At 36.1% G+C, this 27,043-nt stretch overlaps 7 protein-coding genes across 11 annotated transcripts; 3 read left to right on the top strand and 4 right to left on the bottom strand.

Moving 5' to 3' along the window:
- The first annotated feature begins 226 nt into the window (after positions 1-226).
- Positions 227-7,377, top strand: arrb2a (arrestin, beta 2a). Of its 2 annotated transcripts, XM_079599530.1 has the most exons (16): positions 237-420; positions 986-1,016; positions 1,093-1,153; positions 1,248-1,292; positions 1,777-1,973; positions 2,487-2,546; positions 2,689-2,756; positions 3,566-3,701; positions 3,776-3,860; positions 3,986-4,058; positions 4,246-4,383; positions 5,269-5,352; positions 5,777-5,800; positions 6,903-6,979; positions 7,095-7,149; positions 7,239-7,377. In XM_079599530.1, the coding sequence occupies exons 1-16, from the start codon at positions 398-400 to the stop codon at positions 7,324-7,326; spliced, it is 1,245 nt and encodes a 414-aa protein (XP_079455656.1). In that variant the 5' UTR covers positions 237-397; the 3' UTR covers positions 7,327-7,377. The 2 variants fall into 2 exon arrangements, with proteins under 2 accessions (XP_079455657.1, XP_079455656.1); XM_079599531.1 differs by lacking the exon at positions 5,777-5,800 and having other exon boundaries at positions 227-420.
- LOC306991563 (autophagy-related protein 16-1) lies at positions 6,721-11,014 on the bottom strand. 3 transcript variants are annotated; one of them, XM_079599532.1, is made up of 7 exons: positions 10,687-11,012; positions 10,545-10,596; positions 10,318-10,405; positions 9,089-9,162; positions 8,744-8,995; positions 8,549-8,659; positions 6,721-7,391 (listed from the first exon to the last, which is right to left on the bottom strand). In XM_079599532.1, exons 1-7 carry the CDS (start codon positions 10,772-10,774, stop codon positions 7,343-7,345), a joined length of 714 nt encoding a protein of 237 aa, XP_079455658.1. In that variant the 5' UTR covers positions 10,775-11,012; the 3' UTR covers positions 6,721-7,342. The 3 variants fall into 3 exon arrangements, with proteins under 3 accessions (XP_079455658.1, XP_079455659.1, XP_079455660.1); XM_079599533.1 differs by having other exon boundaries at positions 6,911-7,391; positions 8,511-8,659; positions 10,687-11,014; XM_079599534.1 differs by lacking the exon at positions 6,721-7,391 and having other exon boundaries at positions 7,990-8,659; positions 10,318-10,407; positions 10,550-10,596; positions 10,687-10,825.
- med11 (mediator complex subunit 11) lies at positions 10,971-12,448 on the top strand. 2 transcript variants are annotated; one of them, XM_079599537.1, is made up of 4 exons: positions 10,971-11,115; positions 11,320-11,403; positions 11,720-11,850; positions 12,023-12,448. In XM_079599537.1, the coding sequence occupies exons 2-4, from the start codon at positions 11,334-11,336 to the stop codon at positions 12,164-12,166; spliced, it is 345 nt and encodes a 114-aa protein (XP_079455663.1). In that variant the 5' UTR covers positions 10,971-11,115; positions 11,320-11,333; the 3' UTR covers positions 12,167-12,448. The 2 variants fall into 2 exon arrangements, with proteins under 2 accessions (XP_079455663.1, XP_079455664.1); XM_079599538.1 differs by having other exon boundaries at positions 10,971-11,119.
- Positions 12,449-12,962: 514 nt separating this feature from the next.
- rnasekb (ribonuclease, RNase K b) lies at positions 12,963-14,385 on the bottom strand. Its single transcript, XM_079599548.1, has 3 exons — positions 14,136-14,385; positions 13,630-13,712; positions 12,963-13,188 (listed from the first exon to the last, which is right to left on the bottom strand). Exons 1-3 carry the CDS (start codon positions 14,211-14,213, stop codon positions 13,044-13,046), a joined length of 306 nt encoding a protein of 101 aa, XP_079455674.1. The 5' UTR covers positions 14,214-14,385; the 3' UTR covers positions 12,963-13,043.
- Positions 14,227-18,209, top strand: bacc1 (BPTF associated chromatin complex component 1). The gene is made up of 6 exons (XM_079599536.1): positions 14,227-14,732; positions 14,815-14,909; positions 15,045-15,146; positions 16,505-16,734; positions 16,848-16,949; positions 17,464-18,209. The coding sequence occupies exons 1-6, from the start codon at positions 14,712-14,714 to the stop codon at positions 17,526-17,528; spliced, it is 615 nt and encodes a 204-aa protein (XP_079455662.1). The 5' UTR covers positions 14,227-14,711; the 3' UTR covers positions 17,529-18,209.
- On the bottom strand, positions 18,185-24,204 carry LOC306991564 (P2R1A-PPP2R2A-interacting phosphatase regulator 1). Its single transcript, XM_079599535.1, has 9 exons — positions 23,284-24,204; positions 22,849-22,933; positions 22,696-22,752; positions 21,867-21,913; positions 21,734-21,791; positions 21,582-21,649; positions 21,383-21,438; positions 20,855-20,939; positions 18,185-20,765 (listed from the first exon to the last, which is right to left on the bottom strand). The coding sequence occupies exons 1-9, from the start codon at positions 23,367-23,369 to the stop codon at positions 20,648-20,650; spliced, it is 660 nt and encodes a 219-aa protein (XP_079455661.1). The 5' UTR covers positions 23,370-24,204; the 3' UTR covers positions 18,185-20,647.
- Positions 24,205-25,641: 1,437 nt separating this feature from the next.
- On the bottom strand, positions 25,642-26,916 carry LOC306991971 (P2Y purinoceptor 3; the record flags this gene model as incomplete). Its single annotated transcript, XM_079600311.1, has 1 exon — positions 25,642-26,916. One exon carries the CDS (start codon positions 26,914-26,916, stop codon positions 25,642-25,644), a length of 1,275 nt encoding a protein of 424 aa, XP_079456437.1.
- Between the last annotated feature and the right edge of the window lie 127 nt (positions 26,917-27,043).

Raw genomic sequence — 27,043 nt, 5'->3', positions numbered from 1 at the left:
TTTAAAAAAAATAATGCATTGAAGGTATATGACATGTTTGACCATTCATTTCTCAGTGCTGTATATTTTAGTTTGGGAAAAAATATATTGTGTGATTAATTGTACCATAAGTATATAATTATTAAATAAAATAAATAACGTACTTAATATAATCAATACAAATAAATAGATATGATTAATAAGTATAATTCAAAAAGTATATTAATAGATAAATAAATAATGCATTTCCTTACTGTGATTCTGAGCCGTGTGTATCTACTGCTGCAACTCACGTGACCCGCCCGTAGCTCCGCCCACCGCCAGGGAGTGATTGAACACCCACAGGAGCTTCTGTTTACACTCTGTGCCATAGCTGTGTTTTCCTCTACAAATTCCCACAGCAAATTCTTCCCTCGTTATGGGGGACAAGGCAGGCACCCGGTGAGTATTCTTTAAAGTGTCAGGCATCAAAAAAAATATTTTTGTGATCATTATTGTTCAAAATATGAAGCGAACAGTAGGAAAGCTAATTCTAGCTGGATTGTAAATGGACGTGGTTGGATAACCTGACTGAGCATGATTGAGAAACAGCACCTAATATGCACTTTTATTATATTAAAATTGTCCAATCTTCATCATTTTGTTAGAAATGTCTTTTAAGCTTTTCCAAAGTCTCCATTAGAAGTCAGTTCATCCTTTAGCATGCATGTGGCATAGCCAGGCAGCTAACAACAGCTGCTCATGTAAGGTCTATGCAGAATTCTCATACTGTTCTTTCTAATTATTTCATGAAAAAACAGTATTATTAGTATTGTCAAGCATGATCGTAGTATTACTGGACTTTGCGAGCAAGTTCTCCCAGTATGCCATTTGTTGCTCTCCACCATTTGTTTGCTCTTTTGGTTCTTGCATCTGCTTCCAAGGCTACTTTCAACCTATTTGTACAAAACGATCAACTCTGATAATGTCTGTGATTATTCATGCATACATTTCTGTTGTTCTAAAGGGTATTCAAGAAGTCCAGTCCTAACTGCAAGGTAAAACCTTTCTCTATCACACTATCACAGTTTTGTTTTCCTCAAGTTGTAGTTACAACCCTGTCTGTTTTTACAGCTTACGGTATACCTGGGGAAAAGAGATTTTGTGGATCATCTTGATCATGTAGACCCTGTGGGTCAGTGACTTGATATATAGTTAATTTGTAATTAAATGGAGAAGTAAAGGTATTAAAGTTCACTGACATCCAACATATTGTCCTTCTGCTACAGATGGTGTGATCCTGATCGAACCCGAATATCTCAAAGAAAGAAAAGGTGAGCCGGAAAGCATCTTTGGCTTTGCTGTTTGGTATGATTGAAAATTTGATTGACACTGAAATTACAATTCTGACTGATACCGATAAGCCAATAATTATTTTCATGTCATGGCCGGTAACTAAAAACTAAAAATGAAAATCAATAAATAAGTGCTTCAAATACATTTTTAGCATCTCAAACATAAAGTACAGTATGAACAATTAAATTTGTTGTCTATAGATTACATTAAGTGTTATTAATTTAAGATTTAAGTGAGCATTAGTTGACGGCAAAGGTCATCTAAATGTAAGTATAGGGAAATGAGTGTGCGCAACTAAATTATATGATGCTGATATATTGTGCACCCCACCTGTTTTCCAGTTGATAAGTTTGTAAAGTTAATCTCATATAGTGTTTTTACATACTTATCTCATGTTGCTTCACATCAAATGCAAATGATTCTGTAATAATCCCTGATATATTTTTTCAATCCTTCTTCCAGTGTTTGTGACTTTAACCTGTGCTTTCCGGTATGGCCGCGAGGACCTTGACGTTTTAGGGCTCTCCTTCCGGAAAGACCTTTACATCTTCACTTTTCAAGCCTTTCCTCCCATTCCAGAGGAATCCAAGCCCCACAGCCGTCTGCAGGAGAGACTTTTGAAGAAACTGGGCCAGAATGCTTATCCTTTCCATTTCACTGTGAGTTTCTCCCTGCCTTTAAGAACACAGGCTATTACTGCAGTTTATACTTTTTGGAGATGTCGGAGATGTATGAATTATTAATAACATATTAATTTATATAATTAATATTATTAATTTATATTATTAATTAATATATGCATCAACATTTACAAACAACATTTTAGTATCAATTGTTGTATCTGTTATCATATTAATAATGCACTGTGAACTAAAATAAACATGAACATTTTTATTAACTAACATTATTGAAGGTTAATAAATGCTGCAAAAATATATTGCTCATTGTTTGTTCATGTTAGTTAATGCATTAACTAATGTTAACAAATGAGACCTTATTGTAAGTGTTAGTATTGGCCATTTATCAGTTATCAGCTGTAACATGAAGATAATTATGGCTTTGTATCGGCTGGTCATTTTAATATTGGTACAGCTCTCCTAAATAGGAAGTATTTGATCAGAGGGTGTGTGGAGTGTATATTTAAGTGGAAATATATTTTTCTGTTTTCCCAGATACCTCAAAACTTGCCATGTTCAGTTACCCTGCAGCCCGGGCCTGAGGACACAGGAAAGGTATTATCACTTATACACAGCTCCTTTTAACGCAACAAACTCCATCTAACACCTTCAGATTTGTCACCCAATTTTGAACACATCCTGTTTGTGAAGCTCGGGCAAACTCTTCCTTTGTTTACGTCTGTCTTTCTCGCTCCAGGCCTGTGGGGTGGATTTTGAGATCAGGTCTTTCTGTGCCAAATCGATGGAAGACAAGAATCACAAAAGGTTTGATTCTCTGCAGTTTCCTTCCTTTTTTTGACCCATTATCATTTGTTTTTAATGGAAGCATTTGTTTTCTTAATTTCTGCGTTCTGCATTTGTCACAGGTCAGACTTTTTTTTTTCTTACAATTGTTAATTTAAAACTCACAATCGCATGGTATGAATTCGTACTTGCAAATGTATTACTTGTTTCCTCAGAATTAAAAGTTTAAAAAAAAAATATTCTTAGTTTGTCTCGCATTTGTGTTTCACAGAATAACAAAATAAAAAGGTCATTGTGAATTCTTATCTTACAGTTCAGACTTTTTTTCACAATTGCAAGTTTATAACTCGTAATTGCAGGGTATACTATAAATTACTTTTTTTCCTCAGAATTGCAATTTTTTTTGGAATTCTTAGTTTACATCTCGCAATTGTTTTTTTTCTTCTGCCACGGAATAACAAAATAAAGAAGGTCATTGTGACTTTTTATCACAGTTGAGAGTTTATAACTCATAATTGCAAGGTAAAAATTCATATTTGCGAGTTTACATCTTGAAATCCCAAAATTTTTCTGAGTTTACACTTTGCAATTTTTACTTTTTTCTTCAGAAGTTTGATTTTACATCTCGCAATTCTGCTTTCTTTCTTCTGCCATGGAGTAACAAAATAAAAAATGTCAATTGCGACTTTTTATCTCACAATTCTGACTTTTTCGCACTATTGCGAGTTTATATCTTGTGGCGGAAACAAGCTTCCATGGTTTTCAGTGCAAATCATTTTAGAAAAGAAAGTTTTGATCTTATTTGAATATTATTATTTCTTCCTCAACAGGAATTCAGTGCGACTAGTGATTCGTAAAGTCCAGTACGCCCCTGAGAAACCCGGCCCACAGCCGATGGTTGAAACGACGAGGAGTTTCCTCATGTCAGACCGGTCTTTACACCTAGAGGCTTCATTAGATAAAGAGGTACCACTGTTTAACACAGATCAGTGCTATTTAGAAATAATTCACCTGTAATTAACCTTTATCTTCTCACACAGCTGTATTACCACGGAGAACCCATCAGTGTTAACGTCCACGTTACCAACAATTCAACCAAGACTGTCAAAAGGGTTAAAATATCAGGTGAGTCACAGATGCCCATCTATTGTTGTATTTAGTTTGACATTATTTTCATATCACTCTCATCATCTATGATATTGATCTGTTTACATATTATTACTGTACTATTTGCATTTGTGTCTCTACAGTACGACAGTACGCTGATATCTGTCTCTTCAGTACAGCGCAGTACAAATGTCCAGTGGCTCATATAGAGGCAGAGTAAGCATATTTGATTTAGGCTGTATAGATGTTGGTGTTTTGAAATGATTATCTGAACTTTTAGTTGTAATTTATTCAAGATTTATGATTAAGATGTCATTGGGATAACAAACCTGCCCAAAAGTGACTGTTTTCTGACTTTCTAATGATTTGTACATGGGTAACAATGTCTATCTGTGTTCTGCAGCGATCAAGTGGCATCCAGTTCTACATTCTGTAAAGTGTACACACTCACACCCACTCTCAACAACAATCGAGAGAAGAGAGGGCTGGCGCTGGATGGAAAACTCAAACATGAGGACACCAATCTGGCGTCCAGTACTATGTGAGTATTACTGTACTTAACCAGCTCATTTTACCCATATGCTCACTGGCTGGCTATTATGAAATGTATAAAACTTATTTATTTTTTCTTATAAAATTGTAATGTTGTAGAATTACAAACGTGCAACATGTTATTAACATATACAGGCATATGTGCAAAGCTCAGGCTAGTTAACCAAATGTTCACAAAATGAAAAGTTTCCTAAATTCTAAAGTAAATGAGAGGTAAGAAATCAACTTCTGGTTATAGTCTACTCTATATTACCGTTCAAAAGATTTTAAAAATGTTATAAATATTCCCACAAGACTGTATTTATTTTATCAGAAATACAATACAAACAGTAATATTGTGAAATATACTACTATTTAAAATAACTCTTTTCAAATTATTTTAAAATGTGATGGCAATGATGAATTTTCAGCATCATTCCACTCTTTAGTGTCACATGATCCTTCAGAAATCATTCTAATATTCTGATTTGCTGCTCAAGAAACATTTCTTTTTCTCATACGTGTAAAAAATGTGCTTAATGTTTTTGTGAAAACGGTGATCCTTTTTACTCAGGATTATTTGATTAATATAAAGCGCAGCTTTATTTGAATTAGATTTTTTTTCTACCATTATAAATGTCTTACTGTCACTTTTGATCAATTTAATGCATCTTTCCAGAATAAATTTTTTTTTCTTAAAAATTAAATAAATCGTTCACTAAAACAGTAGTGTACATGAAATCACATGACCCTATTCCCTTTCTTAATACACTTTCCTGGTCTTTTTGTATGCAATTCATCAGTCCTTTATTTCAAGAAAGTAGGTTTCGTGTTGACTTGATTTCTTTTTAGGATAAAGAGTCGACTGACTGATTCTGTTTGTGTTTGACTGCAGTGTGAAGGATGTGAGTAATAAGGAAGTTCTGGGTGTCCTGGTGTCCTATCGGGTCAAAGTCAAACTGGTGGTCTCCCGTGGAGGGTGAGTCACGTGTCGTCACACCTGCTTCCTCTCTACAGTCACACACTGGGGAGCAGTTTTGATTGGTCTGTAGTAACATGTTGCTGCCGTTTTAGAAAGAATAATAAATCTGTTTTTATCTCGCATGTCGTTCATTGTGTATGTATGACTAGTGTAGGTTGACTAGTTTATCTAGACTTTTTTTCTCTCTAATTTTCTTGGTTTTGATAAGCGGTATTTTCAGCGGAGGTGCTTTAATTAGCGTGCTGTGCTTTAGCTGTTAAAACTCTCTTCCAGGATGCTGTGCGAGCTTTATATTCCCTCCCTGATCTCTCGCCTCTCTGTGCTGCTTCGTTCTGGTTATTGAATCATTTTGTCACTCTCCCATTGTTTTATGTATCTCTCTCTGTCTGTTTCCTTCCCCTCCATCTGTCTGTCACGTCAGGCTTTTAAGCAGCTTGCTGGAGAGGTAAATACACCCATTGTGCATTCTGATGGCTTGCTGTAGTGTCTCTAGGTTTGCTAATAAAAAGGAGATCTGCATGGTGTTCAATGTTCTGCTCAACTTGACTCTGGTGTTTACTGTCTGATTTCGATAGTTAGAGCACTAATCTCAACACACACATGACACGCCATGAATGGATGAATCTCACTAAGAAATGTCTAGGTCATATTTTACCTTTAAATCCAAAGAACTACATGTTGTAATGTAAATAGCCTATTTTGGGCCACTGATGAACCTATATTACACTGATCCTGTGTAGAATCAATATTATTTTGTTTACTAAAATAAACAAATTACATTCTGTAAGGTACTTTACAAATGTTTTTCATATTCGTTTTATTATTTATATGATAAAACCCTTTCACATGATTAAAAACTGGATGAAATGTTAATAAGCATGGTAAATTGTGATTTCCAGATTGCAAATATTTAAAAATCAACTTTCCAATTGAGGATTACAGTATGACATTTTCAATGGAAGTGAATGTGGCTTGATTGCCATGAAAATGTTAGAATCCAAACAATCATAAAATCATGTATTACAATGTATAAAAATCTACAGTTTTTTTATGTTTTGAAAGGTTCTTACGCTCATCGATACTGCATTTATTTGATCAAAAATACAGTAAAAGCTGTAATATTGTGAAATATTATTACCATTTCAAATGAGTGGTTTCTATTTTTATATATTTTAATATGTACCGGTAGTTTTATTCCTGTGATGGCAAAATTTTCAGCATCATTACTCCAGTCTTCGGTGTCACATGATCCTTCAGAATATTCTTTTCATGATTCCTGAACAGCATCTAATTGAAATAGAATTATTTTGTAATATAATTGCCTTTACTGTCACTTTTGATCAATTTAATGCATCCATGCTGAATAAAAGCATTCTTTTCTTTCCAAACGAGTATGTGTATACATACAAGCACATATTAGTTTTGATTTTGTAGTGAATTATGGCCCAGTCAGTTCTTGAGAGATTTGCCCTCTTAAGAGCTCCTCCACCCCTCAAGTATTTCAAATAATGGCTGTGTTGGTTTTGTTTTATCTCTCTTTCATTCAGGGATGTTTCGGTGGAACTGCCTTTTGTCTTAATGCATCCAAAACCTACAGACTACACCCTTTTCCAGTCAAACTCTGGTTTGTGTCAAACACAAAACACCACATTGATTGCACTGAGCTAGGTTGTGTGTAACTGTCAAAGTAATAACACCTTCAATAATCCTTTAATAATAATCCTCTTTTTGTTTAACAGCTGGTCCAATGTTGGATCCACCGATTGACACCAACTTGATAGTGTTTGACACAAAGTAAGCAAGAATTATTAAGATCAATATCAAACTTGATCCGATTTCCCTCTCGTTTTAAGCTTTGTTTTCCATGTGACTCTTTCTAACAGCAGTTTAACCCCAGATGACGACATCGTATTTGAGGACTTTGCTCGCTTGCGGTTAAAAGGAATGATCGACAAGGAGGAGGACTGCTGAATTTTTATCATCTCGTTCACCAAGAACAGAAGCGCTTCACATCAAATTGTGCATCTCTTGTCTCCCTAAGGGTGTAACATAGAAATAATTATTTTCATCTCATTACGATTCAAGCAGTATTTGGACATTTAATTGGGGGGAAAAGTGAAGAAAAGTAAATGACTTATTAAATATACCTGTCTAAAGCTAAGGAGGGGATTCCAGGGAATTTCATACCTTTTTCAATAGGCATGTGATAATTATACTCTATTGTGCCAACTGTTATGTTATGAACAGCAAGCCAATCTGTAAAGATGGCTAAATTGCTCCATATTTATTCCTTTACAAAGACCGTCTTGATTTTCCTGTGATCTGTGTACAATAATAACCCCTGTGCATTACACAAAGATGGACACGGGCCATGCATGTCTCTCTGTGCTGCTGTGAGGATCATATGCGATTGAGCAAATATTGTCTTTCTGCAGGTTGTAAATATATGAAAGTGCTGCTTTTAATTTGTTGGGCTGCTGCATTTGGTTTAAAAAAAAGAAACAGCTAATGGATGTATAGAGATTTAACATCCCTCAGGAGAAAGGAAATTTGTTGTTTTAACAGTTTTCATAATCACAGGATACACTGTTTGCCATTTTCTTTTAAATTTGTTTTTTTTTATTTAATTTTTTTAATAAAACAAATAAAATACATCATGGCTGTGTTATTAAATTTGGGGTATTAAGAGTAAGCTTTATTACTAACTTTTGAATTCAGCATTTCGCTAAGAAAATTAAAGGTTTTTGCTCACACAGCAATTTTTTTTATTTTCTTATGGTTTTCCAGCTCAAATAAACATTCCTAAATCAAGACATTTACTAGAGAAGAAAAAATACTTAACATCTCAAGTCTTGTTTAATGAACAATTGATCAAAATGAAGTGAGTCTGCCAATGGGGTCAGAATTTTTGTCCCCCACTTTGAATTAAGACTATTTTTCATCCAAGACTTGATATCTTAAGCTGTTTTGCTTCAGTAAACGTATATTGATTTAAGAAGGTTTAGATATTTGTACTGAAATTGAAATACGACAAAAAAAAAATGTGGATGCTATTTTTTGCGGTGCTTAGGAATGTTTGCTGTAAAATTATCTCCAATAGTGTAGGGGGAGGGGGGATAATCAGAAACATAAAATTCACATTCCTAGAAAATTACGTTTGTTTCAAGAAGAGGACGCTAAATGTTCGACTTGCTTCGGTTTGCTATCTGAGCTGTTGTTAGTGTTAGCTGCTAGTGCTACAGACGGTGGAAGGCGAGACCTGCCCCGATACCGCTTCTTCAGTCGACCAGCCAAACGTTGCCACCTAGTGGACGATATAATGAATTGCAAATCATTTATGAGTAAAAGCATTGAAGAAGCAATAATAATATCACGGTATAACATTCACCTTTCTTGTGTTGCATTGTGTTTATTAATCCTCTCTGCCTCCTGTTTTTTCTCCTCTAACCAGCGCTCTAGGAGTTCCTCCTCCTGGAGTTTTGTGGTAGCCATTTCCTCTGTCAGTGTGCTGTGCTCCCGTCTCAGTGCTGTCAGTTCCTTTGATTGACACTCCAGCTGATACTCATATTCCTCCAGATCTGACTTCAGACAGGAAGCCCCCTGGGCCAATAAAACCGCTTCAGTCCTGTAACGGGCAACTCTACAGCAGGAAGACATGATAGAACCCTATTAGGACTGCTTGTCTTGATGATATTATCATCTTTTTCTAGATGTAACTGACTGTTTGACCTACTGTGAGTGACAGTATTGTAACTCTGCCTCCTTCAGGTATATATTGCTGGTCAGATCTGCAATTTTCTGCTTGAGCTTGAAAAAAAGACAGATGTGGAAAGATATTCCATGGTTAGTAGTGAGAGACTGATGTATATATCACACACACACACACACACGTTTGGAAACAATACTATTTTTAATGTTGAAAGAAGTCTCTTATGCTAATCAAGCCTGCATTTATTTGATAATAAAAATGCAGAAAAAACAGTAATATTGTGAAATATGATAATTAATTAGGGCTGTCAAAAGATTAATCGTGATTAATCGCATCCAAAATAAAAGTTTGTGTTTACATAATATATGTGTGTGTACTGTGTATAATTATTTATATATATAAAAACACACACAATCATGTATATATTTAAGAAAAATTGGTTAGATTGATATATCAAATATTTATATATAATATAAATTATATAAATGTATATACAGTATATAAATGCAATTATTCCTTAAATATATACATGAATGTGTGTGTATTTATACATAATAATTCTACACAGTATACACACATATATTATGTAAACACAAACTTTTATTTTGGATGTGATTAATCACGATTAATCTTTTGACAGCCCTAAATTTTATATAATGGTTTTCTATACTTTAAAGGACCGGTATAATTTATTTCTGTGATCAAAGCTGAATTTTTAGCATCATTACTCCAGTCTTCAATGTCACATGATCCTTCAGAAAGCATTCCAATATGCTTATTTATTATCAATGTTGGAAACAGTTATGCTGCAAAAGATTTTTTTTTATAACCTGTGATACTTTTTCAGGATTCTTTTATAAAAAATAAAATATATATTTTTTTAAATAGAAATCTTTTCTAACAAGCACTTCCATTCAAATGTTTGGGGTCAGTATTCTTTCATTTTATACTTTTATTCAGCAAGGATGTGTTTAAATTGATAAAAAGTGATATTATAGATTTTCATTGTTAGAAAATATTTTTATTTTGAATAAATGCTGTTCTTTTTCACTTTTTATTAAAAAATAAATCCTGAGCAAAAGTATCACAGGTCCTAGATAAAAACAATCATAAAGATTAAGCATAATAGAAACCTTAATAAAAACGTACTAGTTACAATGTTATGCATAAAATCTCTAGATCTGGAGGGGAATAAAATATGAGTTTTAGCAATAAGGCAGTTTATCAGTGATGTTTATTGATATTTCTCTCACCTGTTGATTAAGAAATTCCACCTCATTCACTCTCAAATAAAGTGTGCCGCCTTCATTTGGGCATGTAGAGTTACTGTTTTCTTTGGAACTGAAACAAATATAACAGCACACAAAACATAGTAAATTGCGATGTTTGTCAAGCACATACCAGACATGCATAATGTAGTTCATGTCAATAAGTCCAGAAATCAAATCAGTACAATAATAGATGTCACGCGTTGTGTTACCTGCTTTGCCAGAGTTTGATATGAAAGTCCAGCATCTCCTCCAGCCTGGACACTGTCAGAGGCAGAGCATCCAGTCATTACTGAAGCACAGCAGTACTTATAGCTTGTTTACATATTTATCAGCATAATGTATTAAACTCACCCTTATCAAAGAGGCCAGAGAAAGGATCTCTCTGCCTACAGTCTCTGTGAAACAACTCCGCGCGCACGTGACTCTTCCAAGACTCCATGTCTGCTCGAGTTCAGATGGACAATTCACCTATATTTCTCACTTTCGAGTCTCGTATAATGTATCATTACAGCGTTTTTCACATTGAATATAACTTGCAGCCCTATACAACCAATTTTTGTGAAAGATTTTCTTCAGATGTTGCGCAAATCGCTTTAATTAGTGGTTAAACATTCCCTTGTTTAGTTTTCTCTACGGTAGTCGGCATATTTCGCGTTTCTATTATTTTTTGTTCTTCTGCGGCTTCCGTACTTCCCAACATACTAATATACGAGTGCTTTGTGTATTACAGTCGGTGGTTAAATATCTCGTCAAGTTATCTTTCGTTGCTTAAATATACATGTAAGTAAGTAGACTTCAATTATTATGTTACAAACATACATTTCTGAAGTGTGTTTTAAATTGTTCAATAATTAAACTCATTGTATAGCTAACGTATGTGAGTGTGGTGTTGTCTGTTGCAGTTAATAATTCTGCATGGTCAGGTAGGAGTTGAGCGCTTGTCTGTTGTATGTTTGTGCTTTATGTTTTCTCTGTATTCTGTAGGTCGTGTGCTCGGAATGGCTAACGACAGGCTGAGAGCGTTAGAAGATGTGGAGAAGGAGATTGCTTTAGTGCTGCAGAGCGCAGGTTTGTGTAAGACTTAAACCAGCTTAAAATAGTTTTCTAGTCTTCGCTGATTTAGGCTAGTTTCCTAGTCTGGACAAGCTGATTTTAGCTGGTCTAGCAAGAAAAAAAAACGTTAAACCTGCTTAAAACACAGTAAACTGACCAACTGGGCTAGATCTTGTGACATGCAAACCAGCTTTGGGCTATAGTTTTTTTTTTTTTTAGGTCATTATAAAAATACCTTCTTAAACCTCAACATTACAGCTTTACAGTGTTATGATTTATTATTTTGTATATGTTTAATCCAGTATACAATGGTAACAATCTGTTTTATCAGGGACTATTGTGCTGGAGCTTTCTAAAGAGAAGGCCAATGCCAGTTTATTAGACCGACAGCTGAATCAGTTCCAGACCTCCATCAACAGAGTTGAGAATGAACTGAGTGCACAGATCCGATATCTGACACAGGTGTGTATGTGTGTTACATCTATCTATCTATCTATCTATCTATCTATCTATCTATCTATCTATCTATCTATCTATCTATCTATCTATCTATCTAAACATATAGCATTGGAGAAAGACTTTGACTACCTCTGTGATGCACTAACTTTTTTTATTTCTTGTTTTCTGAGTAAAGGTGGCAACAGGTCAGCCGCACGAGGGATCGACATACTCAGCCAGAAAGGACTGTCAGATGGCCTTAAACCGTGCAGAATATGCCCGTGTCAAACTGGGAGAGCTGGGACGTACCTGTGAGATAATGCTTGATCCACAGACGTAGAGACATATTAAATGGACTGTTACTTTGTAAAAATTTGCCTGACTTCATAATTGTCTATATGTTTCATGACCTGTCTGAACACCATCTACAAACAACACTTTTTATTCTCCATAATCTTAGAAAATCTTGTATGACAAACCCAGTGATTTGCTTTGAATATCTTCCTTGTGTTGTAATGGCACCAAAGCTTTTGCCTTGTTGAGAAATGTTATAGGTGTGACAAAAAACAAACAAACAAACAATAAAATATATTTTTTTCACTAGTATTTTATTGAAGGGAACATAAGACTCTCCATTCACTTATCTTGTATAGTTCATTACTGTTGTGATAATATCAAGTACACAGCACAAGAGTTGCAGGGTGTATATCAATAAAATAATATACATTTATATTAACACACACACACATACCGGTACATACACAAAAAATTGGAATTCAAAAAATCTCTACCATACACACACATTCAACATGAACACAAGCTACTAACATTGACTCATTGTGTTTAGTGTCTTATAGCTCATTGATCAGAAAACAACCATTAAAGTGAAGACCTTTAGCTTGTTTTGTTTATTTATATGATAGGGAATGAGGAGTCAAAGTTTCTTCCCTTAATGTTCTGAATATTTCTGGAATTTTACAACACATGACATGCACATATATACAGCATACACAGCATGTATTTGTGCCTGTTTACTGTATGTCTTGGACACCTTGTCTTCATTACAATGTCAATATAATCTAGTATTTAAAGACGAACTTCCAAATATATCAATTTCAGACAACATAACAAAGCAAAATCTCCACATAGGTTGTTGAGAAGTCTTTTAAAAATAAATAATTAGGAATAATTGGAGTTGAATTTGAAATGGTCTGGGTTTATGTGACCATGTACTCCTGGCGCTTGTTAAGGCGAACCTGACACAGAGACACTGCGCCAACACCTACGTAGATGGCAGCGGCAATGAAGCAGTTGATTCCAACTTGGTTGTAGAGTCCGTAAATTGTCTGTGGTGGATTCTTACTGTTGAAGAGAAGACGCATTCATGAGTAAACATTTGCATGTAGAAATGTCATATTAGCTTAGGATCTGCCAGTTCTCATTCTACACAAGCAGTCTATTCAAAATGTGAGCCCTTATCATATCTATCATTATTTGATCAAACATATAGTAAAAACATTAATATTGTGAAATGTTCTTAACATTTAAAAATAACTTCTTATATATATATATATATTATTTATTTTTTTTAAATCTAATGTATTCCTGTAATGGCAAAACTTAATATTCTGCTGTCATTACTCCAGTCTTTAGTGTCACATAATCCTTCAGAAATCATTCTAATATGATGATATGCTGCTCAAGAAATATTTCTTATTATCAATGTTGAAAACAGTTGTGCTGCTTAATATTTTGTATATCTATCTGGAACATTATATTTAAAGATAGGGGAGAGTAACTCACTCATCACGGATGTCTTCCTCAGTAAAGGGAACATCTTCGATCAGCACAGCAGATTTTGCACTGAAGAAGATGCCCAACATTGACTGAAAAAAAGAGTGCATAATTATTAAAAAACATGGTTTGTTAAGAATATTTAATATTAAGACATTAGGTGGAATTAATTGTGGAAGGGCACCCAATATGATATCTATCTATACACAAAGACAAAAAAAGGACAGAAAAAAAGGTCAAGTGAAGGAGGTAAAGAATAGCTATCAAGGCCTTTACATCCTATGATCCCAACACCTGCTGTTTTCTGATATAGTCTGCTGAAGAATAGGTGACTGAACAGATATTTTTATTGAAATGTATTACTATTTTACGCATTTATCTTATCAGGGAAGATCCAAATACACCAATATTTACTAATATTGCCTATATAGGCAAAATATTCATGTCGTTGGGGGTGAATCCCATTAGCTACAACTAGCAAGCGATGTCACGAAGACTGTAACGTTAATCCTTACCAGCATAACGACACCCCAGATGCTTAACACGATCCCACAGGCGGCCAATTTGGGCCCACAGAATAAAAGCGACGGCATTTTATCTGAGATCGCCCACAGATTCTTCCTCTCAAAACTGGAAAAAGGATGCTACATCCAGTCGTCATCCAGGATGACAGCCTGCCTCTAGCCTTCTCTCGACCCAATCGACCGGATATATGTCGGCGGCACTCGGGTTTGTTCGACTAGTTCCGTAAGCTTTTTCGGCAACACTCGGCTATTTTCGTACGGATGTTGCGCAGATCGTTTGAAATCATTTGATTGGCCATGGGCTGACCAATTACACGCCTCGTTTTCGAAGCGCATTGTATTCTGGGAATTTTTAGTTCGAACTATTATGTTGCGTTCATGCTTAATATAGACTTTTTGTTCGATATATAATAAAGTTAGCATTATTTTTTCGTACACAAGGTCGCCGAATGACTGCAGCGGTCATTTAAAACCGGTAGCTTCAGCTTTTCAGCGCCGCTGATTGAGACTCGGCTGATTGTTTTTGTATGTGTGTTAGTTCTTTTTTATTCAGTTCTTCACTCCAGCATGACTTCGGCCTCCACAAAGGTAAAACAATTGAGTCGTTCTGCATCATAAATATTCTTAAGTAATTTATAAATAATAATAAAAACATATACATGTCTATCAGGTGGGTGAGATCTTCTCAGCTGCAGGCGCGGCATTCTCTAAACTAGGCGAACTGACCATGCAGCTGCATCCTGTGGCTGACTCTTCCCCTGCAGGGTGAGATGCTGAAACTGCATCTGCCGTGTTTCAAATCTATTCTTTTCTTCTCTCCTGTTAAATAGTCTAATTAGTTTTGTTCTATTGTTTAAGTATAGTCAATGGTTTATAAATGACTAATTTCCCTTCTCTCAGAGCCAAATGGACCGACACGGAGATCGAGATGCTGCGATCTGCAGTTCGCCGCTTCGGTGAAGATTTGAACAGCATCAGCTCAGTCATAAAGGAGCGCACAGTGTAAGTGTGTATTAAGTTATTATAGCTGTGATGGAGTTATAGCTGTATAATTGGCTTTTTTATTTTATTAAAATAAAGTTATATTTTTAATAATAAATTGAATATTAAATACAGTGTTTAAAAAATAATATTGTTTTGTGCTGGGATCTATTAAAACATTCATTGTTAGGGCAAATAATAAATACACTGGGTGTCAAAAGTTTGGATTAATTAAGAAATAAAGCCTCTTATGCTCACCAAGGCTGCATTTATTTGATCAATATATTAATATTGGGAAATATTACATTTTAAAATAACTGTTTTCTATTTTAATATGTAATTTATTTCTGTGATGCAAAGCTGAATTTTCTGCATCATTCTTTCAGTCTTCACATCACTGTCACATGATTCTTCAGAAATCAGTATAATATGATGATTTAGCCTAGTTCCCAATTATTGATTGATTGAAGTTTTGTTTGCCATGAATCAATAATGGTTCTTAATATTATCAATGTTCAAATAGTTTTTGTTGCTTAATATTTTTGTGGAAACTGATTGAACATTTTTTTTTCAGGATTCTTTGATAAATAGAATGTTCAAAACAGTATTTATTTGAAATATAAATCTTTTAATAGTAACATTATAAATGTCTTACCTGTCATTTTAATCAATTAAATGCGTCTTAGTTGAATACAAATATAAAATGTAATTAAAAAAAAAATCGTACTTACCCTAAACGATTACATGATAGTGTATCTTAATTTCAACAAAAATGATGAAGCAGCCCAACTAATTTGAACATTGATAATAATAATAAATGTTTCTTGAGCAGCAAATCATCACATCAGAATGATTTCTGAAGGATCATGTGACACTGAAGTAATGATGCTGAAAATTCAGCTTTGCATCACAGGAGTAAACTACGTTTTAAAATATATTCATATCGAAAATGCTAGTTAAAAATGGAACGTTGTATTTCACGATATTACTGTTTTTACTGTATTTTTGATTGAATAAATGCATAATATTGCACCACAAACCCAGTCAAGTCACCTTTATTTATATAGCGCTTTTTCAAAGCCCAGGAAAGACAGGAAAATAATGCAACAAAGTTTGTTTCCGGAAGAAAATAGCGTCACAGTCCAGCTTAAGTGAGCTCAGTGATGTTTAATTTTTGTTGTAAAAAAGTTATTTAGTTTATTTATATATATATATATATATTTATATATATATATAGCCGCTCTGGAGAAAACGTGATGGCATCGTCCAGCTCAGTTCAGTTCTCATATAATAGTGTCAATGCAGGCAGATCAATAATATTGTTGAATATTAAATGAAATGTCTCCAACCACTCACTCTTTTTCCTTGTCTTCTCGTAGTGCCCAGATTAAGACCACAGTAAAGAGGAAGCTGTATGAGGACAGCAGGGTTCCTCTCACTGCAGAGTCACCTAAAAAAACGATGAAGAAAACCACAGTGACGCTGGCACTGCCTCCTGCATCAGTGGCGCCCACCGTGATCACTGTTCCGACCACGCAGGTTGTCGTCACAACTGGATTACAGAGCTCTTCATCTTTACAACCAGCAATAAAAAACCCTAAACCATCAGGTGACTCACTTTCTGAATACAAGGGATGAAAATAAAAGCATATATCATTAACAATATCAGTTTACAAGTGCGGTTATATGTCTGTTGTTAATGCACTGGCTCTCTATTATCAGATGTGACTCTGAGTGCTCTCAATGACTCCGATGTGAACAGTGATTTGGTGGATATTGAGGGGCTTGGAGAGGGCTCTACTAAAAAACCGAACTTCGACCAAGGTGAGTCCCATTTTAAATGCATTAAAAGGGATGATCTTTCTGACTCCGGTTTGAACATAAAAGGCTAAAAGTGCCTGACCAACAACAATAATCACACACCTGGATTAATCAGTTTGTCCAATAATGGCAGACAGGAAACAAAGGAGCTGGCTGAAGTTCAGGAAGTAGTGCAGCTGTGCATAAAGTCCATTGAAGCTGCAAACACACAGCTGTTGAAGCTCCGCCCTCTGCGCTGGGAGCAGCAGCTCATTTGCATTTAAAGGGACAGACACAAACTGTGTGTTTTTGCTCACCCTCAAAAAGTGACAACTTTAAATGCTATATAAAAATATCTGTGGGGGTATTTTGAGCTAAAACTTCACATACACACTCTGGGGACATCAGAGATTTGTTTTACATCTTGTGAAAAGGGCATTATACCACCACTTTAAAAAACTTGTGGAACATGTGGAAAAGTGTATTGACTTGTGTGTTGCTGTTGACAAACTTTTCTTTTCCTTTTTCTTTCTGGCAGAGAGCTTGAATTTGGACTCCAGTCTAATAATGAACTCCAGTGATTTGCCCCTGCTGTCCCGCTGATTTTCATTGGTCAGTCAAAGTGATATTCAGGGCAACAGGAACAAAGGACAACACATGTAAAGATTCTGCAGTTTGATCGTGAGATTTACAGAATGGTGAAAGCAGCAGTTGGCACCTTATACCTTTTCCACTGTGGGTCCAAATAGTGACAGACCAAATCTCTACTACATCACCAACCATTCTCTACCCACTTCAGTGAAGAAGTATTATGAGTATAAAAGTAGTTTTTTTAATCTAATGGAAATGAATCTAATGGAAGATGGTAAATGTTTTTTTTGTGGTTCATGGTGTGTGATCTGCTTTGCCCGCAGTTGAAAAAGGGTTTACAGGACAGTGGTGTCAAACTACTTGTAAAAATACTTTTTATTTTTTTGTGTATTTTAATAGGCCCTTTTTACTAAAGAAAATCTTTGTGAAGTGAGAGAGAGATGCTGACTGTAATGGAAAAGTTGCAGCATGCAATCACAAATAGAATTTTACCATTTTTTTTTCACTGTATGCTAGGTGCAGCTTCTATTGTATGTATATATTATTTTAACATTACATAATTAAACAGGTAATTTCAACTGCGCACAAGACATACCTGTTTAAATTTCATATGAAGAAATCAGCTTGACATACAATGTCTTAGCTCAGCATAAAATACAACATGCAAATCAATAAAATGAGTTTTTATTATGATCTTGTTCATAATTAGAATATATGGTATCATATACATTTCATTTAATGATAAATGATATTTCTTCAATGATAATTGGACATTCATCTTGGGTGATGGGGAATAAATGTACTTTTGCTACTAATACGTCAAAAAATATCCATCTTTCACTTAAACTTTTTTCTGGCTTTCAGAATATATTTACAACTTGAACAACTGATAGTCAGAATCTATCGGCTTTGGCATTTCTTTACATTGTTTTTCGTGTGCTCACAATCCATTTAGTAACAGCTCAATCATTTGAGGAAAACAAAAGACACATCATGACCATCTCTGACGCAGATACAACAGATCTTATGGCAAATCCGAAAAATAAAAGACATTGTACATATTGTAGGTAAAAGAGGGAAATTAATAAAAAACTGATTCAGAACAAGCATATCTCAAGTCTTCCCTTCAGGTTCTTGATAAATACATGAAACTGATTATCCCGGTGAATGTGACAAATACTAATTCCAGCGACATTAATGCATATTGCACATTTGTAATCACTTTTAAAGACCCATATACATTGGCATCAATCTTTGAAATTTCAAGGACCTCGACTGGAAATTGCAAAATTACAAACAGTGCAAGTAACTTTGGAATTAAAACTTCAAGACTCAAACCCTGTAAGGCATTGTCATCACTGTGAATTAAACTAAATGAGTAAAAATACAAGGCAATGACTTTATAGCGAAGAATGAGCCATATTCCTCCTGATATGTGAATATGGAAACAGAGGAACAGCTTCAAATGTCTGACGTGCAGCTTTACAGACCAACAAGCTGCCGGTGTCAAGAAAATAAAGACTTTGGGAATCAAGAATGGTGACATATCTTTACATTGATGTTATATGTACTGCAACCAGAGCCTTTACACATCCATAAATAACAATATAACAGACGCCACAAGCAACATAATTTGCATAATCTTGTGAAGTATCATGGGACACTTGTTTTAGGAGGGCTTCCAGTTTGATTAACTGCAGCATGTGACTTTTTTTTGGGGATAATATAATCATTTTCAACGAGCCTAATAAAATATCCAGCTCAAACACCAGAATTAAAGACACAATCCAGAGCTACTGCATCTGATACTCGCAGATACACAAAAAGCTAGACGAGTTAAATCCATCTTGTGAAGAGCACACTACGATGAAACTCTAAGGACAGACTGTTCTCGGCTCACTCAAAGAACTGAATGTTTCCCAAGTGAAAGGATTCAAACAAATGAACCCGATGCTTTACAATAAAATTAAATATGATCCCACTCATGTAACAGCAACTTTGATATCTAACACTGTGCAAATAGTACAAGAGGAAGAGTATGATATCCGCTGAAACTGTCAATGTAAAAATGCTTTATGTGTTTTGTAATACAACAACCAACTTGCATCTCAAATCCTCAATTTCTGTAAATAATTCACAACTTAAGGGTCTTGTTTCAGGTTTCATGATGGAAAAACAGTTTGACTAATGATTTTCACACTGAATAAAGCATCTTGCCTCAGACGGGATACATTCTCAGGCTCTAGGTCAGTTTTCGATGTGGACTTTTCACTGAAAGTGCTTTGCCTATCCTCCAACACTGGATTCTAGACGCGATGCGAGACGTCTAGTCTTTACAGTACTTGTTTTAAGTAAGCGTTAAGTGAATAAAAATGTGGGAGTTGCCTGAATGCGCTGGTATCATTTCAAATGATTTAAAGAATATTTTTCAAACTTAAAAAGTTCAGTCTGAGCTAAAAGCTATATGGAAAAATAAACATATTTACAGATATCAGACCCCTCGGATAAACTAAAAAAAAAAGAAACCAAAATAATATTCGATTATTCACATATTTATACACATTTATACAAAAAGTTGACCTCTACGGCCAACTGATTTTAATACTCTCTATCCGTATTCATTTTTTCAATGGATTCTGGACATTTTACCAGACTGTTGGACCCCATTAATGGAAGCTGAAGATGTACCAAAATACAAAAGTGTTTTGCCACAACATAAGGAGAGCAAAGAAGAGCAAAACTGGTCTGTACACTGAGGAATGGGTCCAGATTCGACACTTTGATTGCGGTGTGTTATTGCAGATACTATTTCAGATATACAACACACTATTCTGTAGGCACCGAAGATCCGTAATTATTCACAATAACATATTACGTCCATGTTGTCATGTCAGAAACATCCTTGTCTTCATATATTGCATCTGGATTTCCTCTAAAATCAAAGTCACAACTAGGACGAATTTCCTTCAGAAGTGATTCAGCTGAAAGACTCATCAAAGCACCAAAATAAAAAGCAGGAAAACAGGGAGAGAACTGAGTTAAGGTTGACGTTTGGTCTTCATTTAACAACACCTCGAGTCCAAAGCTCTACGAGTTGGTGATCTGGACTCTGGTGTGATGAACACTGAGGTTTAGATGCTGGGGTGGTGTGAGGTGAAGGGGGGCGGGGGGGAGAGGGACAGGGGGCTGGCCGGGGCGTTTGAACCGACGGGAGCGGTTCCAGAGGAAGAGTCCACTGACTGGGAAACACTGTATGTGCGAAGAGAGTCATTAAGCGCTGAAGTTGGTACTCATGAGGCATGAGATTCTGTTCAGTTTATTATTGAAGCAAGACTCACCTGACTGTGTAACTGGTTATGTGAGCAGGGTCTGTGACTCCAGCAACAAAGAGCTTTTTAGGCGGACCGTCCGATTCCACTCCACCTGAGTGGAGAAGATGAAAAAAATTAATAGACAGAAAATGTAATGACAACACAATCGCTTAATAAGAAGATGAAATGAGCCCCAAATCAGCATGATTTCTGAAGGATCATGTGACACTGAAGACGAGTAATGATGCTGAAAATTCAGCTTTGCATCACAGGAATAAATTACATATTTAGGCAGGTAATATTGTAATAATATTTCATAATATAACTGTTTTTACAGTTTTTTTGTATTAAATAAATGCAAGCTTAAGTGAGCATAAAAGACTTCTTTAAAAACATTACTAACTTTTAAATGATGGTTTAGTTATTCCATGCAAAAATGTTGCTAATAAATTGGAATTCTTTCGTTATATTCATTAGATCTGATAACGGATTCAAATGTTCTTTTGCAAATGCCTTCTAGAAGAAACAACAGGTTATAATTCAGAATATTACTACCTTTCCTTTTCAAAGGTGCAACCGATGGCCATCTCACTCCAGAGCTCACAGATCCTCTGTTCAATCAAAAACACATCAAAAACTTTGTTCAGAAATTATGAAACAAATAAATACGAAACAAATTCAGAAAAACAATCCTAGTAGTCCTGACTTCTGAAGAATATACATTCTAATACTGTGGTTTTATTTGCGAACTTACCCTCGAAACCTTCGAGTTGGACTGGGTGAGGAATTAGGAGTGACACCGCTGTCCTGGGAATGGAATCCCTGCGTGGGACGTACAGAGAGAGATGACTAAAAAGAATGACGACGGATAGACACAGATGAACCCGAAGAGAGTGAAATACTCACTGGAGACAGATGGCCATGCCAATGACTCGCAGGAGGGAGGGGGACAGCAGATGAGGCACTAAGATGAGGGGGCATAAAATCAGTTAAAAATATATTTTGATAATAAACTGTTCATTTATGTATATCTAGCTACCTTAGTCTCTGTAAACTCCCTCTCAAAGTGAGCTCCATGTTCTCAATCTGGAAGAAAAGCATTGTACACTTGAATAAAAGTTTTTTAGAGCATGATAAATATTCAATGCTTATGTTTAAATGCTTGAAATTAGTTTTGTAGACAAATATAAACTGTCTACTGACGAATCTCTTTACAAAACTAAAATATAGGTTATATAAAATATCTTTAATATTCAGTTGGATATCCCTAATGGAGTTTCATCTGCTAATAAGAAATTGTATAATATTCTATCCTTTGCTGCCAGAATTTTATTTTACAGGATCAGTGATACATTGCCATAAGGTTATTTTTTTGTTGATTCCCATGGAGCGTCTTACCCATGTAGTATTACATCAAACAATATGCCAGTGTCAAGTCTGGACCGGGCCCCATATCTGGACTATTTGGAAGCTCATCGTCACCCTATTATATTATTGTATAACTCTCAGAACATTGAATCGTTGTCTCTTCTGCATCTTTTTGAAATATGTTATTGTTTTGTTTTTATTCTCTAATCTGTTTTATTATGATGTAGTTCTATAATATGGAAATCTGAGCTATTTGTGTTCCTTGATTTTTATTTTATTGTATTGTTTTTTGTGATGTCTTGTTATATTTGTATTATAATGAAAATTCACATAATTATAAAACACACACACACACACACACACACACACACACATATATATATATAGGCTACATAATTGTGTCATTATTAAAGTAAAATCAGCCAACAAGTGCTCTACAACATACATGTGAATTTTGCTACAGATTAAAAGCGTTGCAGTATCGATTCTTTAGTTCTCACCTGTCTCTTGTGTTCGGATCTCTCACATGACAGGGAGAATGGGGACAGAGGGAGGGTCTGCAACAGAAATGTAATGTATTATTTACTTCTTCAAGGTTTAAAAAAAAAAAAAAATGTCCAAAACTTTTATTCACAGACCATCTGAACACTCACCCGGGAGGGAAAGCTCGGATTTACAGACACGCTGCTCCGACGATACCGAGCCGAACTATTAGAGCTAAACACTGTCGTCCCATCACTGTTGTGCCAGGAATGAAAAGTTGGAAATGTCAAAGAATACATTTGTTTTGCGGTTTACTTATTTTGCAGTGTATATTACTTTTTAAACATCATGGCCCGGTTTCACAGACAGGGTTTAGACTAAACCAGGATTAGGCCTTAGGTCAATTATGGCATTTAAGTAGCTTTTATAAACGTGCCCTAGAAAAAAAGCATTACTGGTGCGCATCTGGAGAAAAAAAACAAGTTGCTTTCAGTTAAAACAGCTCAAACATGCATTTTAGTCTGGCTTAAACCTTGTCAGTGTGAAACTAGGTGGATACGGTATATTCGGTTCCATTCACTCAGCGATGAGTGCAGTTCCCTCACCTGACGTTCGTAATCATGGGGGCACTGTTCGACCTTCGGAGGGCTCCTCCTGCGCCTGCGCACTGGTCCACCTCCATCCTCTCCATAGCTCGTCCTCTGGCACCGAGGCTGTGCGTCACTCACGGCCGGGCTGAACGCCCCCTGAAGCGGCCAGAGCACCAACTCTCCCCCGGCAAAAGCCCGACCAGCAGGCCTCACGCCAAAATACCCGATCCAATTTAACTGGTTGACTGCTTTCCCGTGTCTATCGCATTTTGTTGAAGTTTAAAATGAAACACTGTCAGCTTCGTACAGTAATGTGATGAACAGCTGTGAGCTCGCGCTACAGCTGGTTTATCGGTTCGCGCACAAACTTGGTATAAACTCCTCAGGTTGATTTCGTCGGCGTAAACATGAAGCTTATACCGTTATTTCTGTGCATTAAGGAGATTTTTCCTATTCAGACCATTAGTTTAGTACATTCAGCGCTATTTTCAATGCACAGCCAATAACTCGACAAGGTCCTTTGGCTTTTTAATCCAATCCAACTTATCCAAACAGAGTAACGTTAAATAAAACATCGAAAAGCGCAAACAGCACATAAGCGAATTAACACAGATCAAAGTAGTCCAAAAATAAGCTTTCGGGTCTTTTCAGTCAAATGTCGTGATAAAGGTGAAGCTTTATGCCACGGCTTATTTATCAAGTTTACCTGCTAGTTTTTTAAGCAGTCGGAAAAATGACATAACACAATCCCGATCAAACATGTGATCGTCGGCTCTGTCGGTGAAAGCATCCTCATCTGAAAGTGTCTGCTGATACAGTCCGAAACACGGGATACATTAAAAGTTTTCCGGTCATTTCTTAATTTAGAAAATAAAACATATTTCCCGCAACCAAATAGAGATTGTGCATCCCCTTGTACAACAGCGCCTTGCTCTGGTAGACAAGAGAATTGCACATAGAGATAAAGCACTGTGCTCAGGAAAAGTGAATATGTGGCTTACTGCATATTCTTTTGCCAATTATTCTGGCCTTGTTGCAAGATATGTAGAGTTTGCTTTTCAGATTAATCTTTTTTTATTTTATTTAAATTAATACGATTAACGAAAGGAAAATTGCAAACATTTAAGGTTATTTTCATTGAGGATTAATCCAAGAGTCACCTTGGTGATGGTTAATAAACTTAGTATAATACATCAGTAATGCTCTACAAAACTGTATTTTAACTGTATTAAAGTTAAATTAAGCTTTTGATGTATGTAAATAGTACTATTTTGAAATACCGTTTCATTTGTTAACATTAGTAATTGCATTAGCCTATTGTGAACTTTAAATATTTTCACACTATTTATTAATTTAGGTTAATAATGATTCATAAACGTGCTATTGTTCCTTCATGTTTTTTTTTTATAATACATGAACTAATTAAAATGTTAAACATGTATTATGAATGCTATAAAAAGTATGTTTCATTGTGGTTCATGATACCTAATGCATTAACTCATTTTAATGAATGACATTTATATAACAAATATCAGGTTTCATTTTTATTGGTGAATTCTTATGAATTTTACACTCTTACATATTCAATATTAACCGTTTACAGTGAACGTGTGTATTTTCTTTCAGAACTGTATTTAAGGCAAACATATTTAACAAGATATAATTATTCATGAAGTTACTTCTATACTACCATTCATAAAGCAAATGTCTGGTGTTGCAATTGTCAATGTATGAATTGGTGAATGCTGAGGAATTACAAATTTAAGCATAAATGAAGCATAATAAATTACAAGGAGCTGAAAGTGTTTGTGCTTTTAAGGTTTCATTTAGACAAAGAGTGAGTTTAGCTTTGAGATGCATTAAAATGACTTTTTTATTCACTCCAGTCCAGGCCTTAAATTTTAAATGTGCAATTCAACAGTTTCAGGATCTCTACAACATACAGGACATGCCTTGCTAATAGTGTGAACGAATCAGTTTTATTGTCACAAGATGTAAATTAGTAACTTTTTACTTCCTGTTTCTTTTGTTTATTATTTTGGCCTGTTAACAGCACTTCACTTCTGGTCACTCAGCAATTAATAACTTATTTTGTGCTTAAGAAATGCCAATTTCATACTTTGATGAATAATTACTTTATTAATATTTATTGATTTTACATTTTTACTCACCAAATTTCCATCACGAACAAACAAACACAAAAACATAATGTTTAAAAGAGGTGGCTGGTTATAACTGCTCGCATACTAGCATTAAACATGCTGTAATACTCAAGATTGTGTGAAATTACTCAGTAATATTAATGAATAATAAATAATATGAAATCTGGAGCATTTAAAGTAGGTCTGTCCCTTTGTGCATTCCCAGCCTCATCTATGTAATTCCTGACGATTTCGAGTCACTTTCGTGAGCTTCGTCTTCTTTATGTGAATTGCCTTGCTCTTGATCCTCAGCCTCTTTCTGTCCTCCAAGAATCTGTAAAGGCCAGAGAAGGTGAGTGTTGTGAGCAGCGTCGGGCCGTCCACAGCAGGCTAAGCTTTTGTCTCCTGTTAAGAAATAAAGGAGTGCATTGAGCCACGAATTGCAGGAAGCCAGCGGCCGAGTGATCTTGTAGCAAATGGAAACCATCCGCATGGTTTGGCACTCGACGGCCTTCGTTTCCTTGAGGACGAGGAAGAGCGTGCGCGTTATGTGGAAGGGCAGAAAACACAGTGCGAACAGGATGGTGATGGCGATGATGGTTTTGATGGACTTGCGTCGCCTGTTAAGGTACGGCGCATGTTGAGACCCCGAGATGGACACGGACGTCCTGTCCTTGACCCCTTCCACCCCGCCACACATCCCCCCTTCCTCCTGCACATGTGGCTGGGAATGTAGCGTCAGGAAAATGGTCCGCACCACCTGCGAATAGCACCACGCAATGACGATAAAAGGAAGAAAGAAGCCCAGAAGGTGCAGAACGATTCCATAAGGCACGTATTCGGAGAACTCCGTGTCTATTGCGTCATCCCAACAGTTCCTGTAAACCTCCACCTCGACTTTTCCAGCATCACTGCTACCTTCCGACCAAGAATCGACTCCTTCGTTCACTCCACCTCCTAGTTTCCTCAAAACGTCCCCTGTCTTGGCAAACCGGACGATGGGGCACGTAAGTATGAACACTACGACCCAAACGGCAGCGCAAATGCCTCTAACCACCCGCTTGCTCTCCAGGGTGATGGTTCTGATCGGATGGCAGATGCCCATGTAGCGATGGACGGATATACAGGTGAGGAAGAAGATGCTGCAGTACAGGTTGAAGTAAAACAAGAAACGCACCAGCCGGCACATGAAGTCTCCGAAAACCCAGTGGTCACGCATCACGTAGCTAGCCACGAGGAACGGCAGCGAGAGGCTGTACATCAGATCCGTGGAGGCCAGATTGACCATGTAGATCAGCGAAGTGTTCCACTGACGGCCACTCTTGCACCGGTAGGACCGCAGGAGGACGGTGGAGTTCAGGACGAGGCTGAGCAAGAAGGTCAAGGAGTAGCACAGAGGCAAGATGACATACTTGTAGGACTCGTCGATGCTACAGCTGTGCAGCGCGCTGTGGTTTCCAACATCTGCCTGCACCGATGCGTTGGAGACTGAAGCCGTGGTCTTCATGATCAGCTGTCCTTGACCTCGTAACCACAAAGCCACATCACTGTCTTCTCTGGACCTCTTCAGTTCAATCTAGAAGCACCACATTCTTCAACCGTCAGGATATCCTGTGAGGACATTGCTCCGAGAT

The sequence above is a fragment of the Phoxinus phoxinus genome (assembly GCF_949152265.1).
Source record: "Phoxinus phoxinus genome assembly, chromosome: 23".
NCBI classification, from domain to species: Eukaryota; Metazoa; Chordata; class Actinopteri; order Cypriniformes; family Leuciscidae; genus Phoxinus; species Phoxinus phoxinus.
Note: the sequence above shows the minus strand (reverse complement) of the source record. Positions and strands in the feature narration are given on the sequence as shown.

Coding starts and splice junctions, on each gene's coding strand:
- med11 (XM_079599537.1), top strand. CDS start 11,334: ATGGCTAACGACAGGCTGAGAGCGTTAGAAGATGTGGAGAAGGAGATT. Junction 11,404..11,719: donor TTTAGTGCTGCAGAGCGCAG/GTTTGTGTAAGA, acceptor CTGTTTTATCAG/GGACTATTGTGCTGGAGCTT. Junction 11,851..12,022: donor AGATCCGATATCTGACACAG/GTGTGTATGTGT, acceptor TTCTGAGTAAAG/GTGGCAACAGGTCAGCCGCA.
- rnasekb (XM_079599548.1), bottom strand. CDS start 14,213: ATGCCGTCGCTTTTATTCTGTGGGCCCAAATTGGCCGCCTGTGGGATC. Junction 13,713..14,135: donor TCTGGGGTGTCGTTATGCTG/GTAAGGATTAAC, acceptor TCTTTTTTTCAG/TCAATGTTGGGCATCTTCTT. Junction 13,189..13,629: donor GAGGAAGACATCCGTGATGA/GTGAGTTACTCT, acceptor TCTCTTCAACAG/TAAGAATCCACCACAGACAA.
- bacc1 (XM_079599536.1), top strand. CDS start 14,712: ATGACTTCGGCCTCCACAAAG. Junction 14,910..15,044: donor GCTGACTCTTCCCCTGCAGG/GTGAGATGCTGA, acceptor CCCTTCTCTCAG/AGCCAAATGGACCGACACGG. Junction 16,950..17,463: donor AAAACCGAACTTCGACCAAG/GTGAGTCCCATT, acceptor TCTTTCTGGCAG/AGAGCTTGAATTTGGACTCC.
- LOC306991564 (XM_079599535.1), bottom strand. CDS start 23,369: ATGGAGAGGATGGAGGTGGACCAGTGCGCAGGCGCAGGAGGAGCCCTC. Junction 21,914..22,695: donor GATCCGAACACAAGAGACAG/GTGAGAACTAAA, acceptor CTTTTCTTCCAG/ATTGAGAACATGGAGCTCAC. Junction 20,766..20,854: donor ATAACCAGTTACACAGTCAG/GTGAGTCTTGCT, acceptor TCGCACATACAG/TGTTTCCCAGTCAGTGGACT.
- LOC306991563 (XM_079599532.1), bottom strand. CDS start 10,774: ATGGAGTCTTGGAAGAGTCACGTGCGCGCGGAGTTGTTTCACAGAGAC. Junction 10,406..10,544: donor ATCAAACTCTGGCAAAGCAG/GTAACACAACGC, acceptor TATTTGTTTCAG/TTCCAAAGAAAACAGTAACT. Junction 8,660..8,743: donor CACAATGCAACACAAGAAAG/GTGAATGTTATA, acceptor ATCGTCCACTAG/GTGGCAACGTTTGGCTGGTC.
- arrb2a (XM_079599530.1), top strand. CDS start 398: ATGGGGGACAAGGCAGGCACCCG. Junction 1,017..1,092: donor AGTCCAGTCCTAACTGCAAG/GTAAAACCTTTC, acceptor CTGTTTTTACAG/CTTACGGTATACCTGGGGAA. Junction 4,384..5,268: donor AATCTGGCGTCCAGTACTAT/GTGAGTATTACT, acceptor GTTTGACTGCAG/TGTGAAGGATGTGAGTAATA.